General features: G+C 37.4%; 1 protein-coding gene across 1 annotated transcript in view; it reads right to left on the bottom strand.

The window, feature by feature from the left end:
- Positions 1-14,615, bottom strand: part of SENP7 (SUMO specific peptidase 7) — a 168,385-nt gene that overhangs the window by 104,387 nt on the left and 49,383 nt on the right. Inside the window, exon 6 of the mRNA XM_054700652.1 lies at positions 12,087-12,281. Coding sequence (XP_054556627.1) covers positions 12,087-12,281 — 195 coding nt within the window. The remainder of the gene's footprint in view (positions 1-12,086; positions 12,282-14,615) is intronic.

The raw sequence follows: 14,615 nt of genomic DNA, 5'->3' as shown, positions 1-14,615 counted from the left end.
CCAGCAACACAGCCACAGCATCAACACCCTGGTGGAGTTTTGGCCTACCAGTGCTGGTCTTGCAACAGGGTGGTCCCCAGGAAAGGGGGAGGTTCCCTGCCCCACCCAAGGGAGGGTGGAGCTGAGCAGGAAGGGGAGAAGCTGAAGAAGAGACTAAGGAAGGAAGCAGGATGGAGCCAGGAGACCTGGAGGAGGCGCATGGAGCCTAGAGACACGTAGAGAAACTGCGCTTGTCTTTTGGTCGTGGACTGGGTGACACAGATGTGGGTGAGACCTGTGGGGAGGTGACAATGGCAGCTTTTATCTTGATGTTGATTTTGCTCTTTTCCTTCCGGGCTTATCCGGTTGTTTGTGACCTTTTTTTGTGGGTCCCCACTGGAAGATGCTTTAGACTTGTAGCAGGCTTTGGGGCCTTGTTCTGGGCCAATCCCATATGGATGGACTTTTACCCACGAGGGGACGGGTAACTTTGGGTGCTTCATTTAGAAACTAGACTCTTTGCCTTACCTGTATTGTTTCCTAGTTTTATTAAAGATCCTTCCCATTAGTCTCATGTGTTTTGTGTTGATGCGGCGGATGGCCGAACCCATTTAGAATAGGCAAGTTTGCGGGGTTTGGGCTGCCCCTCTCCCTGTCCTATAACAGATTTGGCTACTCTTTCCTTAACACCCAGGCATACATTTGCTAATTTAAACACCACTGCTCAACAATTGGCTTGCAAAATCCATCAGGCAGAGAGCAGGAAGTAGCCAAAGACAAAGCAACATACTACTGAAGAGCCATTATTGCCTTTAGAAATGCTAATGAGACAGCAGAGATTGCAAAAAGAAAGAAAGAAAAAAGTTCCAAAGTCCTAGCAACAAGAACCTTTGAATTTTACAAGAGCACGCCAAGTGCCCTCAGACGCCATCTTTGATCTGGCCACATGGTCCAATGTACTGCCTTATCTTTTGAGTAAAACTGGCACAGAAAAAAATTTCCACAAATTAAAATGTCTTAGCTAGTCACGACAAACAAATTACACACAAACACACAGAATCTTCACAAAGCCCAAGCCAGTTTTTCAACAGCAAATCGACATATGAAACAAACACACTGGAGAAACCAAAAATCACATTTGCGCTTATGGTAGCCAGTGCCATAGGGAAGCCCAATTTCCCCATGGGGCTGACTAACCACGGATGGCTCTGTCCTAAATCACGTTGGACGCCAAATCTGTTATAGGACAGGGAGAGGGGCAGCCCAAACCCCGCAAACTTGCCTATTCTAAATGGGTTCGGCCATCCGCCGCATCAACACAAAACACATGAGACTAATGGGAAGGATCTTTAATAAAACTAGGAAACAATACAGGTAAGGCAAAGAGTCTAGTTTCTAAATGAAGCACCCAAAGTTACCCGTCCCCTCGTGGGTAAAAGTCCATCCATATGGGATCGGCCCAGAACAAGGCCCCAAAGCCTGCTACAAGTCTAAAGCATCTTCCAGTGGGGACCCACAAAAAAAGGTCACAAACAACCGGATAAGCCCGGAAGGAAAAGAGCAAAATCAACATCAAGATAAAAGCTGCCATTGTCACCTCCCCACAGGTCTCACCCACATCTGTGTCACCCAGTCCACGACCAAAAGACAAGCGCAGTTTCTCTACGTGTCTCTAGGCTCCATGCGCCTCCTCCAGGTCTCCTGGCTCCATCCTGCTTCCTTCCTTAGTCTCTTCTTCAGCTTCTCCCCTTCCTGCTCAGCTCCACCCTCCCTTGGGTGGGGCAGGGAACCTCCCCCTTTCCTGGGGACCACCCTGTTGCAGTCTCAGTCGGGTAGAAGTTTCCAACACCCCTGAAGGAGCAATCCAAAGAGATGCCTGCCAACACCAGTGGCACAACATCCCAATGCATAGAACAAATTAGAAAGCAAACAGCAGGTAGAAGGAAAAATACAAATAACCAAGGAAGCCTGCAGGAGAAGGACACACCACAAAAAGAAAATTAGTCCCCAGAACTCAACAACAATGAATGGAAAAACTTCTCTGCCTGTCAGATAGAGAATTAATAATCATCATGATTTAAAAGTACAATGAGATGAGAAAAATAATCAATGAAATGAAGAATGAAAACGAGACCTTAAGAAAGGAAATAAAAGGAAAGGAGGAGACTAAAAGATTACTGGAGGAGACACTTGGAAAAGCACTGAAAAAGAACAGAGGAAATGAAAGAATGGATCAGTACTCTTGAAGATACAGAAATAAAAAGAATCAAAAGAGAAAAAAGAGAAGTGCAAAGGAAGAATGAGAATACCCTTATACAATTTTCAAACTCCATGAACAGAAGAAATATGAGTTATAGGCATTCCAGAAGAAGAGGAGAGAGACAAAGGATCTGAAAATTATTCAAGGATAACTGAAGAAAACTTCCCAAGCATGAAAAAGTAGACAAATATAGACATACAGAAGAGAGAAGAATACCCAAGTACTACAATGAAAAGAAAACTACAGCAAGACACATAATAGGAAAACCTGCAAGAGTCCAAAACAAGGAAAAAATAACGAAACTGGCAAGGGGGAAGAAACAGAAAACTTATAAGGGAAAATCAATCAGGTTAACCTCAGACTTCTCCAAAGAAACACTATGGGCAAGAAGAGAATGAACATATTCAGCAAACTTCAAGACAGCAAATACCAAACAAGAATACTTTACCATGCAAAGCTCTGCTTCCTCTATGAAGAAAAAATATGGACCTTCTCAGAAAAACAAACTCGAGAAATTCATTATAACTAAACCCTACTCCAAAAAATTCTACAGAGTCCTAAGACCAAAACCAACAGAGGAATGATCAAGAAAAACAGAATAAAATGAGGAATAAAATCACAAAAAAGACAAAAAAAATGGCAGATACAGATTCCAACATATCAATATTAACTCTGAATGTAAATGCATTAAACTCATCTATAAAAAGACATAGAGTAGCACGCTGGATTATAAAACAAAATCTACCTTCTGCTGTTTCCAGGAAACACATTTAACCACAAAAGATAAACATAGACTGAAAGTAAAAGGTTGGAAAACAACCTACAAGCAAATGGACCAAAAAAGAAGGCAGGAACAGCTATACATAGATGAAATAGACTTCAAATTTAAAAAAGTAAAAACAGCCATAGACAGACACTACATTACGATCAAGGGGACAATACATCAGGAAGATACAACACTCATCAACAACTACTCACCAAATGAAGGAGCACCAAAATATATTGACAGTTTTTATCAGCTCTGAAAATGGACAATAAAGAAAATACATATACAGTAGGAGACTTCAACACTCCATTCTCACCAATGGACAGATTAATGAGACAAAAAATAAATAAAGACACTAGAGCCCTAAATAAAGGCATAGAACTCATAGACTTAACAGATATCTACAGGGCACTGCACCCCCAAAAATTCGAGTACACATTTTTCTCAAGTGCACATACATCATTCTCCAGAATCAATCATATACTGGGCCACAAGACAAACATCAACAGACACATGAACATCAAAGTCATTCCAACTATCTTCTCCAATCATAAAGGCATCAAACTAGAAATAAATCATGAAAAGAAAACAAGGAACCCTCCCACTTCATGGAGATTGAAATCCACACTACTGGAAGACCACTGGACTAAGAGGAGATCAAAGAAAAAATTGAAAAATACTGTGAGATGAACGACAAGGACACCACTTTCCAGAATGTATGGGATGCAGAAAAGCAATAATAAGAGGAAAATATATAGCAATACAGGCTCACATCAAGAAACAAGAAAGAGCTCAAAGAAACAACCTAATCTCACATCTCAAAGAGCTAGAAAAAGAACAACAAAAAAAATCCTAAAGCCAGTAGAAGGAAATAATAAAAATCAAAGCAGAAATAAACAAATTGGAAATTAAAAAAAAAAAATCCAAATGATCAATGAAACCAAAAGTTGGTTCTTAGAAAAAATAAACAAAATAGACAAACATCTAGCCAGGCTCACAAAGAAAAAATGGGAGAAAACACATATAAATAGGATTACAAATGAAAGAGGAGAAATCACAACAGACTCAGTAGAAATCAAAAGAATAATCAAAGATTACTATGAACACTTATATGCAAACAAATTCAACAACATAAAAGAGATGGACAAGTTCCTAGAATGATATAATCATCCAAAGCTGACAAAGAAGAAATACAACAACTAAACAGACCAATTACAAGCAACAAAATTGAGGCAGTAATCAAAGCACTCCCCAAAATCAAAAGCCCAGGTCCACACAGCTTCACAAATGAATTCTACCAAACATTTAGCAGTGAATTAATGCCTATCCTACACAAACGCTTGCAAAAAATTGAAAAAGAAGGAATACTACCAAATACGGTCTACGAAGCACACATTACACTAATGCCAAAACCCAACAAAGCACAAAAAAAGAAAATTACAGGCCAATCTCCCTAATGAACACTGACGCAAAAATCCTCAACAAAATCCTTGCCAACAGAATCCAACAATGCATCAAAGGGATAGTACACCACAATCAAGTGGGATTCATCGCAGGGGCACAAGAATGGTTCAACATACAAAAATCGGTCAGTGTAATCCAACACATCAACAAAAGGAAAATTAAAAACCTATATGATCATATCAATAGATGCTGAGAAAGCATCCAACATCCATTTATGATGAAGGCCCTTGAAATTCTTAGGATAGAAGGAACACACCTTAACATGATAAAAGCCATATACGACAAACCCACTGCCAATATTATTCTCAATGGCGAAAAGCTAAAACCTTTCCTTTAAGATCAGGAACAAGACAAGGATGTCCTCTCTCACCATTGCTGTTCAATATAATACTTGAGGTCCTAGCCAGGGCAACAAGACAAGAGAAAGACATACAAGGAATCCAAATAGGGAAAGAAGAAGTAAAACTATCACTATTTGCAGATGATATGATAATATACATAGAGAACTCTAAAAACTCCACAGAAAAACTATTCAAAATAATCAGGGCAATAAGACAAGAGAAAGACATACAAGGAATCCAAATAGGGAAAGAAGAAGTAAAACTATCACTATTTGCAGATGATATGATAATATACATAGAGAACCCTAAAAAATCCACAGAAAAAACTATTCAAAATAATCAACCAGTTCAGTAAAGTAGCAGGATACAAAATCAACATGCAAAAAATCAGCAGCTTTCCTATACACAATCAATCTGAAGAGGAAGAAATCTAGAAAACCATCCCTTTTATAAATGAAACAAAAAAAAATCAAATACTTGGGAATAAACCTAACAAAAGAGGTGAAAGACCTATTCAAAGAAAATTATAAAGCACTGTTAAAAAAAAAAAAATTGAAGAAGACACAAAGAAATGGAAAGACATCCCCCACTCATGGATTGGAAGAATTAACATTATTAAAATGGCCATCCTCCCAAAAGCAATATACAGATTCAACGCTATTCCAATAAAAATCTCAATGATGTTCTTCAAAGAAATAGAACAAATACTAATGAAATTCATATGGAACCACCAGAAACCACGAATAGCCAAAGCCCGACTGATGAAAACAAAGGAGAAAGGAGGTATCACACTTCCAAACTTCAAGCTATAGTACAAAGCCACAATCATTAAAACAGTTTGGTATTGGAACAAAAATACACACAGACCAATGGAACCAAATAGAGAACCCAGAAATAAATCCACACTTATATGAACAAGTGATCTTTGACAAAGGAGCAAAGAATATGCAATGGAACATGGACAGTTTGTTCAATAAACAATGCTGGGAAAACTGGACCTCCACATGCAAGAAAGTGAAACTAGACCACTACCTCTCACCATGCACAAAAATCAACTCAAAATGGGTAAGAGAACTGGACATAAGACCTGAAAACATAGAATATTTAGAATAAAATATAGGTAAAACACTACAAAGCATCTATCTCAGTAACATCTTTATAGATTCATCACCCAAAGCAGTGATAGGGAAGGCAACGGGATTACACCAGGGATTACATCAAACTGAAAAGCTTCTGTACAGCAAAAGAGACATTAATCAAAACAGAGAGACACCCCACTGATTGGGAAAAAATCTTTGCACTCCAGTCAAGTGATAAGGGACTGATCACAAAGATATACAAAGAACTCACATGACTCAACAAAAACAAAATAAACAATCCAGTCAAGAAATGGGCAAAAGAACTTAAAACACATTTCTCCAAAGAGAGAATACCAATGGCCAACAGGCATATGAAAAAGTGTTCAACATCCCTTATCATCAGGGAGCTGCAAATCAAAACCACACTGAGATACCAAATTACACCAGTAAGAATGGCACATGTCAAAAAAACTAGCAACAACAAATGTTGGCAAGGATGTAGTGAAAAAGGAACTCTCCTGCATTGCTGGTGGGAGTGCAAACTGGTCCAACCACTATGGAAAGCTGTCTGGAGGTTCCTCAGTCTACTAAAAATGGAGCTACCATATGACCCGGCAATTCCACTCCTAGGGATCTACCCAAAGGACACAAAAACATTGATTCAAAAGAACACCTGCACCCCTACGTTCACTGCAGCACTATTTACAATAGGTAAAACCTGGAAACAACCCAAATGCCCAAAAATAGATGACTGGATCAAGAAGATGTGCTATATATACACAATGGAATATTATTCAGCAATCAAAAAAGGTAAACTCTTGCCATTTGCAGCAACATGGATGGAGCTAGAAGGAATTATGCTCAGTGAAATAAGCCAGAAGGAAAAAGAAAAATATCAGATGGTTTCACTTATTGCAGGAATATTGGGGAACCAAATCAGTGTTAAAAAATAGTAACAGTACAAAACACAACAAAAAAACCAGACCATTATAAATCAGAGACATACTGCAGGAGAGGAAGAGGGAGAGGGATCAGAGGGAAGGAGGGAAGAGCACAGGGGACTGAGGTAATGGTGCACAGGTGCACTGGAGAAGGAAATTCCATGGGGACTACACCTGAGGGGGTGGGAGGAAGCAAATATTGTTTAAAAATGAACAGCAATGTAAAATTTTTTTTTTTAAAAAAAAGAGTTAAAAAGACATTTCTCCAAAGAGGAAATACAAATGGTCAACGGGTATATGAAAAAATGTTCAACATCCCTTTCATCAGGGAAATGCAAATCAAAACTACAATGAGGGCCTCCCCGGTGGCGCAGCGGTTGAGCGCTGGGTTGCGAAGCTACCCCCAGCCTCTGTAGTGCCGGTTCGATCCCTGGCTGCTCCCCCGCCACCAACCACCACCGGAGGCGGGTCCCACATGGCTAGCAGACCTCTCCTGCCGCCCGCTGCTCCCCTCAGCAGTGTACTTCGGTCCCTCTGCCTGCTCTGCTCCCCGCTCTGGCTCTGGTGAATTCTCTCACCCTCCCGCGCTTCTGACTGTACCCAGTGCTTGTATAAATAAATAAATAAATATTAAAAAAAAAAAAAAAAAACTACAATGAGATACCACTTTACACTGTAAGAATGGCCCACATTAAAAAACTGGCAACAATTAATGCTGGAAGAATGCAGAGAAAAAGGAACCCTCTCTTACACTGATGGTGGGAATCCAAAGTAGTCCAACCATTATGGAATGTTGTGTGGCAGTTCCTCAAATTAGTAAAAATGAGCTACTATATGACCCAGCAATTCCACTCCTAGGAATCTACCCAAAGGACACAAAAACATTAATTCAAATGAAACTTGCACTCCTATGTTTATTGCAGCAGTATTTACAATAGCTAAGATATGGAAACAACACAAATGCCCAAAACCAGATGACTAGATCAAGAAGATGTGGTATATATGGCTGGAGGAGGCACATGGAGCCTAGAGACATGTGAAGAAACTGCGCTTGTCTTTTGGTCGTGGACTGGGTGACACAAATGTGGGTGAGACCCGTGGGGAGGTGACAATGGCAGCTTTTATCTGGATGTTGATTTTGCTTTTTTCCTTCCGGGCTTGTCCGGTTGTTTGTGACCCTTTTCTGTGGGTCCCCACTGGAAGATGTTTTAGACTTGTGGCAGGCTTTGGGGCCTTGCTCTGGGCCGACCCCATATGGATGGAGTTTTACCCACGAGGGGATGGGTAACTTTGGGTGCTTCATTTAGAAACTAGACTCTTTGCCTTACCTGTATTGTTTTCTAGTTTTTATTAAAGTTCCTTCCCATTAAAGTGTCATATGTTTTGTGTTGATGCGGCGGATGGCAGAACCCATTTAGAATAGGCAGGTTTGTGGGGGTCTGGGGTGCCCCTCTCCCTGTCCTATAACATATATACACAATGAGATACTAGTCATCAATGAAAAAAAATAAACTCATGTCATTTGTAACAATATGGATAGAGCTAAAAGGGATTTATGCTCAATGAAATAAGTCAGAAGAAAAAAGAAAAATATTGGATGGTTTTGTTATAGAGCATCCCAAAGCAAATTCCATATAGGCTTTGTGTTTCACTCACAGGAGGAATCAGGGCACCGAACAAAGTTTCAAAAAAATAAAAAAAGACACAACTTGAAGGCAAACTATAGATATGAGGCATACAGCAGGGGTGGAGGAAGAAGAGGGGTCAAAACAAGAAAGGAGAGCACAAGGGACTATGGTAATTGTTAATAGGTGATGTGGTGGTGGGAGATTTATGGGGACTACACTTGAGGGAAGAAATCAAATATCGTACAAAAATGAACAACAATATAAGAAAACAAAAATAGTGAGAGTGGGATGCCAAGGACCAGCACAGCAGTAGACGATGAGGCCACCTCAGGGTTGAGAGAAGCGTGCAGGGTGGTCAGGGCGTCGGTGAAAGAAATGACAAACAGACACACTTCAAGAGTGAAAATCTGAGTGTAATTTTCTTTGAGTTTGTGACCAGTATATATATGTTTTCCAAAAGCACAGGAATGAATATCAAAGAAATTAGCTTGCTCATGGGCTCAGTCTATCACCACCAGGGAGGTGATCTACATAACAAGCAATGACCATTATAGAAGAAAGAAGGAAGTTTAGAAAGACAGATAAGGGATTAAAGTTTGTAGTTCTAGAAAGATGGGATAAGATTTTTAGCATTCTTGTAGTGGTTCTTGGTGGTCGTTATCTTTTGATAAGCTTCTGCCTTTTCAGGGAACTTCCGCTGAACTTCCTCTGCTTCAGGCTGTTCCCCCCCCTGCGCTGGGGCCGGATCTAGGGACCATGGCGAAAGCCATTCCTAAAGATCACTGCGGGGGGAGGTGCAGCAGGTAGGGTTTTGCTGTTCTTCCCCTGCGCGCTGGTTGCCCAGCCGGACCTAGGGCCGGTTAGCCCTAAAGGTCACTGCAGGGGGAGGTGCAGCAGTGGGAGGAAGGAAAGGAAGGGGGAGGGGGAAGGGAGGGAAAGGGAGAGGGAGGGAGGGAGGGAAGAGGAGGGAGGGAAGGAGAAAGGAAGAAAAGGAGGGAAGAAGGAATAAGGAGTTCCTGTTCACACTTGGTATTTCTATTGTTCCTTAATTTTTCTCATAAAACACAAGATTATTTTTCCTACGTAATTCCATTCAGGTTGCATGTTATAGTTATTAATAGTGATTCTGAACAATAAAGATAGGCTAATTAAGACTTTTCATCTTATATAATAGTTTTCTATATGTATCATCATGTGCACAAGTGCTAAGTTTCCAGAGGAAAACTCAGTTTTCAGAGTTACAGCTCCCATCCTTAAACCCACCAATTTACAGTTGTTACTTGACATTATATTTTTATAACAAGAGCTGGCATGTTTGCCATATTCTTTTCAAAACAGAATACCAATCATATCAGGATATCATGACTCCTTCTAAGAAAATTACATACATTCTATTTATTCTTCCTGATTTTGAGAAAGGGAAGCTGGGAGGGGGTTGATTACAATGGAGTCCCATTCTTCAGCCTACCCTGTGTTCATCCTGTATTTCAGTTCTGATGGAACATACCTACTGAAATGATGGTATAGTCATACTTGCAATTATTTCCATGAGTCACTCTGGATTCTCCTCAAAATTAACTCATATTAAAGGAAGAGAGAATTAAGTTTGGTTTAAGGAGTACAGTACTCCTCATTGAACCAACCAGTAATACTGGTATGACTGTAACAACTGCTGTGGTAGCAACGGTAATAGCAAGAGGTAACAATGGCATCCTCACCATAGAAGACTTCAGTAGTACCAACAATGGCAACAATTGCTTATGGCACTTTTGATATTAGCAGCAATATGAGACACAAAAATAATGACTACATTTATTAATCATCAAGTTTCTTATTATTCCTGTTTTAAAGAAAGAATAAGTAACTTGACCCAAAGAGCATCAGTGTGTTAGTACTGCTAAAATCTGAACCCAGATCTTTACCTGCAAACTCTATGCCTATTTCAAATGTAAGAACCAAAATTACTACAAAGAGAACGAATTTTCAGGACCCACATCAAATACCACCTGGAAATTTCATTACTATTTAAAAAGGATTTGAGGAAAACTAGAGTTCTCATTGAAAACATTTTTAACAATTAGAAATTGTAAATCTATATTTAAATCTTAGTTCCAGGTTGGTAAAAAGTCTGAAAACAGATTACAATTTGAAAGGTTTCATACAATTCTTATAATATTGCTATTTTTCCTAATAACATGAATATGTACTGATGTCTTTTGAATTCCATGGCAACAGTACATCTTAACTTTTTCTATAGAAAGTGTCTTCAATGATGATTTTTATTTGCATGGTATTTCATATACACCAAAAATTGTCCCATGTGAGACTTAAAAGAGCTATCAGTTTTTGAGGCTAAAATATCATTCAAAATTACTTTTCTTTATATGGTTCAAGAAACCAGAGCTCAAGTTAAATGACATGAAAATCAATCTAACTGCACAAAATTTAACATGTGCTGAGCTAAACTCTAGGTATAAATGTAAATAATACATAATATCCCTCACGGTCTAGCAGAGAAGGCAGAAAATAGAGTCTTCTAATGGAAAAGAAAATGTACTTCTAATATCTAATTATATATTAAACTATTAGTTATATATTAAACTATTTAATTATATATTAAACTATTACTAAACCACCTTCAGGGGGTTGAATCCACTGAATCACTTACAGTTTTTTTCAAGCAAATTCGAAAAGAGACCTTATAAAGTATAAAGTGAAAAATGCACTGATGATTCACTAAATGGAAGCTAGGTGAAAACATAAAATATTTTCCAAAAGGAGAAAAATTCATAAAATGTATAAGTTAATAAGAAATAATCAGTTTATAAAAATAAAATTGTTAGAAACATATGAAATTTGTTACAGTTCTTTAAAACAGTAAGTATACTCTTTAATAAATGTTATTAGGTCTAGAAGAGAAATACAAATCAGAAGTTACCTTCGGGTGGTTTAGCGTCAAAAATAAACAATTTAGACTTTATTAATAATTTCTCAGATCAAAATTATTTACTATAATGACTGACAGCAGAACATTTTTTAAAGTTCATGAAAATAAAAGGATAAAAATCTAGTAGTATTTACTGAGAGCCCCTAGATTTTTTGGTCTAATGTATAGTCCCCTCGTGTGCCTCCCCTTGATTTTAAAACAAAAGCAACTACGAGAGCCTGCCTGGTGGCATAATGGTTAAGTCTCAGTGTGATCACTGTGCCAGGTACAATTCTAGAATATGGATATGGAAAATAACGGAAAAAACAAGATGGAGGGGTTAATGGATAGAAGGATGAACTGACACAACTGGCAAGATGTATGGGTAAGACAGAGGAATAATAGACAGATGTTAGGGGAATGACTTTCAATCATACCAGACAAACAAAGTGAAAAACTGAAATAGGTAACTAAATTTCCATGAAGAGTATGCAGTCATTTTCCCAAAACACAAGTAGAGTGACCAGTAATTTCTAAATCCATTCGCCATGGACTACTGGATACAACCAATATTCCAGTCACAAGGGAAGAAAAGTCATAATAGTCATAAAAGTAAATCTGCCTCGCAGATAGCAATAACTTTATCTGGGGGAAGAACAGAGAAGGGTTCATGAGAATAAAGTTAGTTATCACTAAACATACCTTTCGGAAAAAAAGAAGCTCTTGTGAGGATTTAGATTTTGACAAGATTCTAGGCTGCCATCAGATGATGAAGCAAGCTGTTCTGATTTCAAGTTGTCTGTATCACCAAAACTGGCCTCATTAACAGGTGAGGTCTTTATGTATTTTCTTCCTAACTCCGTTCCCAGGACATTCGTCAATATAACTCTCGGTATCCTGTCACACAAAATAACAAACACTGTACTGTACTGAAGTCGCTGTGAAAAATATATTCTCGGAAGTTCAATTTTCAAACATTTTCATCTCAGCACAAATAAGCTATTAGAACTACACCACTCTAGAAATTGACCCATACTCAATTTTTGTTAATGAATCCACTCTTTTGTTTCTAGTATTTGTGCTTTATAAATTGGCATTAGCCTGTCACTAAAATGCTTTTCTATTGAATGTTATTGGGGTGCTTAAAATTTTAAACATTTGTCCAAAAATGCTTTCCTTTTCCAACAATTACTAAAAATACAGATAACTACACAACCATTCAAGAAATCTTTATTCTTTCCATTCAACAAAGATCCTTGAAAGTAATTATACATTTGTAATTAACAAATGAAAAAGTTAAATTAACAAGAAATGCATCATTTAAATTGTGTTTATGAATAAAAACTGCATTTATGATAATGACAGATTTTATAAGTGAAACAACACATATACTGATGGTAATATATATGCTTTATATAATAACATAAGAAAATTCAATGTTTAGAAAATTAAAGTATATTTTTTAATCCAAACTTTTTATTTAATAAAATTTTATTGACTTACCATTGATTTACAAATCTATATGAATTTCAGGGAAGCATCTTCACCTTTATGTGTATAAGCCTGACCTACCATCAAAGTTCTACTGACCTTCCCACTATCAGATCCAAACCCTTCTAGCCTCACTTCTCACTGTCCCTCAACCCTAGCGCCTCTGGTAACAATTGCATTTTTCAGAGTCTAAGAGTTGTATTTATTATGATTTTATTTGGTTATTTATATTCCACATGTGAGAGAAACCATCTGATAATTATTTTCACTTATTTCATTTAGTATAATCACCTCAAGTTCCATCCACACTGTGACAAAAGGCAAGATACAATCTATTTTAATGACTGAGTAGTATCCCACTGAGTATATATACCACAACTTCTTTATCTAATCACCCATCAATAGGCATTTAGGTTGTTTCCATGTTTTAGCTATCGTAAATAATGCTGCTATGAACATAGGGGTGCATAAATCTTTTTGAATCTGTGTTTTCATATTCTTCAGGTAAATATTGAGGAGAAGTATTTCTGGGTCACATGGTAGTTCCATTTTTAGATTTTTAAGGAGTATCTATACTGTTTACCACTATAGGTACACCAATTTAGATTCCCGCAAATAACAGAGTTCCTTTTTCACTGCACCCTCAACAACACATTTTTTCCAGTCTTTATTATACAGGCCAGTCTCACAGGTGTGAGGTGCTATTTCATTGTGGTTTTGGTTTAATTTCCCTTATAATAAGTGAATTTGAGCATTTTTTTTTTATGTGCTCCACAGTCATCTGCATATATTCTTTGGAGAAGTGTCTTTAATTCCTCTGTCCATTTTTTTTTTTAAATTAAAACTTTTTAAAATTGGTGGGATTCATATTACATGTACTATATAAGCCTGGTATCTTCTTAAACAGAATAATATCATCTTTTCTTGTTTAGACAGTTGTTATTATGAACAACTGATATACTTTACCATACTACAATGATGCCCTCAAAGTTATTATTTGATTCTGAATTGACTGGCCCAAGCCAAATTATTGTGATTCCTAAAATTCTTTTTACTATATTTTTTAGTTTTTCCTATCTTCTCTTCATCAGATACCCCTTTAACTATTATTGATATGTCTCTAGGAGCACTTTAATGCCTTTTTGTGAAAGATGATAGATACCACTTTTTTTAAAAGGGTCAGTAGTTTTAAGTAAAAAGCGGGAGCTTTACTGTACTTTGTTACATTTGCTGTAGTACTTAGAAGTACTCTGTTTAGGTATTATGTTCTTTTCACTATGTACCAGACAGCACAGAATTTTAGATCCTAGCAGAATGTTAAAACAATTTAGTCTTCTATTTAATTTAATTGTGAAGAACCCAAAGTTCAAAAACAGTTAAATGACTTGCCCAAATATAGGCAACTCTTAATAGTAGAAGAATTTGGGTCTATTATCACTTGTTTTTTTAATTTTATTGTATTACACTATATTTTCAATACTAATTTGCCAGAAGTCAGACAACTGAGCTTTTCCATAGACACTTCAGGAAACACTTAAAAATTCCTATTTCCAGCACAACCAACAGAAAAAATATGATTAAGTAGTATCTATGCTCTAAAAAGAAAGGTCATTGCTGAATATAACTCCCTGAACTCAGGATTTGAGAAAAGAAAGAAAGGAAAGGACTCTATTCAATATTCTCCTTTTTGTGTACTTAATGCCTAACATGTTCCTCTTTAAAAATCCTGGATTTAAGCAA

This window comes from Talpa occidentalis, unplaced genomic scaffold (genome assembly GCF_014898055.3).
Source record: "Talpa occidentalis isolate TD23 unplaced genomic scaffold, MPIMG_talOcc4v2.1 talOcc4.4, whole genome shotgun sequence".
Taxonomy (NCBI): domain Eukaryota; kingdom Metazoa; phylum Chordata; class Mammalia; order Eulipotyphla; family Talpidae; genus Talpa; species Talpa occidentalis.
This window is presented reverse-complemented; position numbering and strand designations above follow the sequence as displayed.